Source organism: Quercus robur, chromosome 2 (assembly GCF_932294415.1).
Source record: "Quercus robur chromosome 2, dhQueRobu3.1, whole genome shotgun sequence".
NCBI classification, from domain to species: Eukaryota; Viridiplantae; Streptophyta; class Magnoliopsida; order Fagales; family Fagaceae; genus Quercus; species Quercus robur.
Window position 1 is genome coordinate 8660738 of NC_065535.1, and position 5785 is coordinate 8666522.

The 5785-nt window shown below is 39.8% G+C and overlaps 1 protein-coding gene across 1 annotated transcript; it reads left to right on the forward strand.

The window, feature by feature from the left end:
- The first annotated feature begins 962 nt into the window (after nucleotides 1–962).
- LOC126712191 (peroxisomal membrane protein 11A) lies at nucleotides 963–2260 on the forward strand. The gene has a single exon (XM_050411416.1). The coding sequence runs from the start codon at nucleotides 1191–1193 to the stop codon at nucleotides 1962–1964; it is 774 nt and encodes a 257-aa protein (XP_050267373.1). The 5' UTR covers nucleotides 963–1190; the 3' UTR covers nucleotides 1965–2260.
- Nucleotides 2261–5785: the final 3525 nt, after the last annotated feature.

The window sequence follows — 5785 nt, forward strand, 5'->3', positions numbered from 1 at the left end:
AAGCCTAGAGAACTACATAGAACTTTCCCAATGCCAAATACACTCTGCTGTTGACACCCCCAACAGCCTTAAAGTTAAATACACAGAAATAACTGCTATGGCAGTTATTGCCTGGGTTTTGGACAATCTGCCACTTGTCGTCTGACTTAGGACACCTTCAATTGATACTGTCTTGGCTTGCTCTCCATGTTTCTAGCCCCTACACAGCAGGTCTGATTATCAGGAAAGTCAAGAACTGCTTGGTAACTACTTGGTAAACACCACTACACATGTTGCACATGCGTAGCCCATGTCTCAGTAGACCATGGGGCCTCTGCCCATCCTCCAGCAGCCCACACAACTAGTTCCCATACGTTTTAGAGAGGCTTGCCCTATGCTGAAGGTCTCCTATCAGCACTACAGCACACACAACATGCCCATATGCAGCACACACTAGCACTTGTCCATGCATTCAACCAGCCCACACTAGCCCAATACGTAGCACACAGTATTTAATCATCACAGCAGCCCAACCCTGCCTTGCACTCCAGCCTCCAAGCCCACACACAAGGAACCAACAACTAAACCACCAATGCCATGCACCACCATGTAAGGTCAGCACCACCTGCTGCTGCCCTTCATCAAAACCATTTCTATCCACCATGACTCTCCTCTGCCTTGGCCTTGGGGCATCATGTGGAGTAAGGTGCCTCAACATGCTACCCCTCATCACTGCTCATCGATTCAACTCGAGTAGGGAGACTGGGCTGGTCCCCCTCAAAGAGCCTTTAGGAGCATTGCTAGTCAGGCATGAGGAGTCATTAGTCCATGAGTGTGTTGAGAAAACATAAAACCAAATGACTGACTCAATGTTGTCCAAGCATCCTCATTCCTCGTGCCGTCATCAACAACGCATAAGGCTCCTAACACTGTAGCACGCATATCAATAACAAGCTAAGAAAAGAAGTACGAAATTGGATTACATAATATTCCAATGACCTGTAAGTCTTAAGCATATCCCTGCGGAAACGGCACCGTTGCCATTGCCAACAATAATGGAACTTTCCCATAATCTCATGGGTCATGAGTCATGCCCATTACTGTCAAACGAAAAAACGATGTCGTTCCAGGCGATGCGCACACGCTAAAATTTTTGTAGCTTTTCAGACACAGACACGGAGTCTTCTGTCTCAGTTTCTCTCTGAAACTCCATGGATTCGAATTCAAAAGCTTCAAATTCTCAAAACCCTAAACCCCAAATTCCACAGCCAATGAAAGACAGAGATTTCTTGAACCACCTCGAAGCCTATCTCGCAAAGCGCGATGGCGTGGACAAGCTCCTCAAGATTTCTCGTTACGCCACGAAGATAATTCTGTCCTCTTCGGCTCTCCCCGAAACCCTAACCCTAACTGGCCGACTCAGGAGCTTCGAGTCCAGCGTGGGACTGAGTCGCAAGGCCTTCCGACTCGGCAAGTTCGTTCAGGACGTGAACGCTTTGAGAAACTCCCATTTCTATTCGAAACAAGATCTCTTGCTCTCTCTCATTGCCTATGGAGGCGAGGGCTTGTACTATTTCGTTGAACAGTTTGTTTGGCTATCGAAATCGGGTTTGATCGATGCCAAACACTCGCGGAGATTGCAAAAGGTCAGTGCTTGGGCTGAGTTCATTGGGTACATAGGCAGCATCTCCTTGAAATTCAGGGATTTGAAGGGACTTATCGAGGACGAGGCGTGTTTGGAAACGAGCATTGAGATTTCGGTTGTGAGTGGAATTGGGTGCAATGAAGAGGAACAGAAATTGAAGAAGATAAAGGAGAAGAAGGTAATGAAGAAGCTGTCAATTGTTCAAGATTTCGCTGATGGGTTAATGGCTTTGGCCGATATTCGTGACGGGAAAGGCAGGCTTTCGGCTCCGTTTGTGCTCTCGTGTGCTGGTCTTTTATCGGCTCTGATTAGTACTCACAAGAATTGGATTTCTTGCTGAGTTTGGTGGCCTTGAATTTGTTTTTTTTTTTTTTTTTCAATGAGGTATGATTGCTGGGCATTTGGGTTTTTCTTATATTGTTATGTGGATTTCGAATTCCAGGATTGTTAATGCAATGCCCATAATTTATTTACTGATGAATAAAACTGTACACAGATAGTGGATCGTTATAATTTGTATTATTCAATAAATTAAAAGGTGTAGCTGAGATGGTGCAGAGCTTTTAGGTTCTAGTTAGCTCAGCTGTAATTGGATGGAAGAAAAGAATTTGAAATGGAAAATGTCATATTAATTCCTTTGTTTTGTTTTTTAGTTTTCGTTTTTTTTTGGGACATTAGAGAAACATGTTTTAGTTATAGTTACAAGAGTAGAATAGTAAGGTAAACAATTCTCAAGTTCTTCTTGTATTAAAAAAAAGATTGTACCCAATGCACACGACTCCAAATTCTGTGGAGTCTAGGGAAGCTGGCTGGTAGATAGCTTTGCCGCCATATTTTTGGAGAGTTTGATTCTCGGACTTGAACATGCATGTGCTGCATTGGGTGGAAGGCACTTGACATCGCTTGGGAGATGTTTATTCTTGAACTCAAACTTGCGGCATGCTGCTTCAGGTAGAAGGCACTTGCAATCGCATCAAGACCTGACCTCTCAAGGTCTTCTCATATTATAATGCTATATTCTTCAAAATATTTTTCACTCCAATATCTTTCTCTTCCAGCTTTTGGTCCCATGAAAAAGGTGAAAGATACTTTAAATGGGTGTCTTTCAATTATAGTATGGTTATTTGATTATTTAAGATAAATTGTGATTCAGAAAATTGTAGAAGGTGGAACCATGGAAGGCTCTTTAAGCAACTAGATGGTGACCGCCCCCCCCACACAAAAAAAAAAAAAAAAAAAAAACTAGATGGTGGCCAATTCCAATTGGGTGGTTGCCTTGGGAGGTTCCTGCACTCACTATTCAGTGGATTCCTCTCCTTCAGTTTTTCCAAGATCTTTATTCTGTTGATGAGTTCATAGTATTTGTCTTATGTTGAATACCTTATCTAGAAATGAAGGCTTCTAACATCTTTATTCTGTTAATGAGTTGCAATTTGCAAAGCATTCGTTTTATGTTGAATACCTTATCTAGAAATGTAGGCTTTTTCTTTTTGATAATCTGAAAAAAGAAATGAAGGCTTTTTCAACAGGATCATTCTCTCCTCTCCAAATGTTGCACAATTCTTTTTTTTTTTTTTTGTGGGGGGGGGGGGGGGGGGGGGGGGGGGGGGGTTGTGGTAGGATTTCGATTATTTCATTTGTGTTATGCAGGCTACTGCATGACACTCAGATCTGAACAAGAGCTCAGTTCAACTTTTCGGTTCAATGCTGTTATTGATGAATATTAATTAAAGCCTAGCATGCACATTTGCTTCACCTAATAATTTTGCAAAGAAATGAAAGCATCTTAGATTGAGATCACAGAGTTTGGATGTTGGCATTTATGCTGCATCCACATTCTATAATGTCTTTTGCTGGACACTCGTGTCTTTGCCTCTATCACACTGCATTTGTAGTATTTAATTCTCAACCTATATAGGTTGAGTTGAGTCTGCACCTAACTTAGCTTAACCTAGGATTCTTGTTCAGCTTGACTGATTAAAGATGAAATTTAAGGTTGGTCCTCTCCTATACATTCAGGCAGACTTCTAGAGTTTCTGCCCTGTTGATTCTAACACTAGTTTCCCTGACCTTCCCATGGTTGTTGCTACATTAGAGCCTTGCCTTTGGAAGTTGCTGCTGCTAATGAAACATGATTATTTAAACTGGACTAACTGTATATCTGTTTGCTTGCTCTGTTCCCTTGGCAGTTGGCACAATTAGCAGTCTTTCAACATTTCAATTCTAGTACTCCTCACTGTTCCCTTGGCTCTGGTGATAAAGAGGTGGGCTGGGGTGAGATTAGATTTCAATCTTGCTAATTGAAAACAAAAATATTTTATAATCTTAAGGTGAAAATCCAAATTCTGATTAGTGAGAATGCAATACATGTAACTTAAGTGAGGAATTGTAAAGGCAATGCACTCGTCCTGTAGTACTTGTCTACTTGATAAAGAACTGTTTCCTGTGTATGTAGACACTCTTGGAGCTTGAACCCCCAAAAAAAAAAAAAAAGATTCACTGAAGGAAACTTTTGTCAAGGATGTATGGCCAACTTCCATGTTTCATCACTGCATTGTACAAAAGTGGACAGAGATTCTTCCGTAGGCCGTGGCTCAAGTGGCAAATTTCGACACAATCCTGTCTATATATATATATATTTTGGTTTCTAAATGTACTAATATTTGAAAATGATTTTGATAATTTATCACGTGCATCGATGACTGTCTTGTCTTGCCATGCATACATCCATGTTGTCAGTACTGGTAATGTTCTTCTCTCAAAGTGGACAAACATATGCTTCCATAGTAGTTTTTTTTTTTTTTTTTTGGGTAGAAAATAAGGGTTCGCTAGGTTATGCTAGCTCCCGGACAGGGCGCTAAAGTTAAAGTCCTTGGGTCAATCCATGTGGATGCCCACCAACGGACTCCTACTGGCAACGAGACTCGAACCTAGGTGGGTTAGACGAAGTGTCCAAACCTTACCAACTGAGCCTTCCATAGTTTCTTCCATCAATGTCTGCTGCTCTGTGATGGCAGATTGAGTTAGGGGCAATACCTAGGGTATTGCACCTGATGCAATAGCATTGAAGGGTGGAGATTGAAAGTTACAAAAAATAACTTTCAATCTCAACCATTAAATAAAAAAATATTAAAAGGATGTAAAAAGTTAAAGTTAAAAGTTAAAATTGTAAAAAAATCCGTGAAGGAAATGGTGCAATTGCACCTTATCTCAATCCGTGCATTCATGGTTTTTTCTTTTCTTCTCTGTTATGCTCCCCTGCTTTTGGCCATTTCATTTTAGAGCCACTCAATAATCACTTATGCTTTTAACTATGTCGCATCTTTATTTAATAATTATGTGATTTGTTTAAATAATTTAATGAGTTATGTGATTTAATAGACGGTGTATCAACCCGGTTTGGAGGAAATCTTTATCCTTTTGAACCGATCAAAATTATTGTACCTGAAGAGCAACAGGGGGAACTGAGGAAAGACTATTTTCTGGGTCCGGGTCGTTTTTCAAGTTTTCTGAGCCTTTCTCAGATTGGGTTGTTTCTCAGTTTTCTGAGCTGTTCCTTTTCAAAATGGGCTTTTTACTTGTCAAAAGCGTCAGCCCAAGGCATTACTAAGCTGCGCATTATAGCCTTCTCCAGTTTGTCGCTATTGGGCCTATTGGCACTTAAAATGCAAAACCTTCTTTTAGCGGTTACTTGTTTGTGAAAATTTGTAGAAATTAGAAAGTAAAGTTAATGTGAAATTGCAAATGAGTTTTTCTCCAAACAATTAGTTCAAGAACTCGGCTAGATGTGGAAGGTCATACAATAGTTTAAGGGAAAAGTTAACGAATGCTCTAAAGACATTGCTTTATGAAGTATTTTAAAAAACTTTTTTATGGAAAAATAAAAAAGCAAGAAATTTGTTTAATATTTGTTTATATTTCCTACGAAAGTGATATTAAAATTAAAATGATTTAATAACAAAAGCCCTAAAAGTACTTATTAACAAAATCCTTTTATCATGAAACTCTAAAAATCCTAACTATGAAAAGTTAAATGGTTTAGACATTGACAACGTAACAAAACTTGAACCATTCATTTAACCATCGATTAGGATTTTAATTCGGCTATGGATTTATTCCTTTACCCTAATAACAACTCTATGCTCTATAGTATCACAATTA

Bases quoted from the DNA above. Each gene is read 5' to 3' on its own strand.
- LOC126712191 (XM_050411416.1), top strand. From the start codon at position 1,191: ATGGATTCGAATTCAAAAGCTTCAAATTCTCAAAACCCTAAACCCCAA.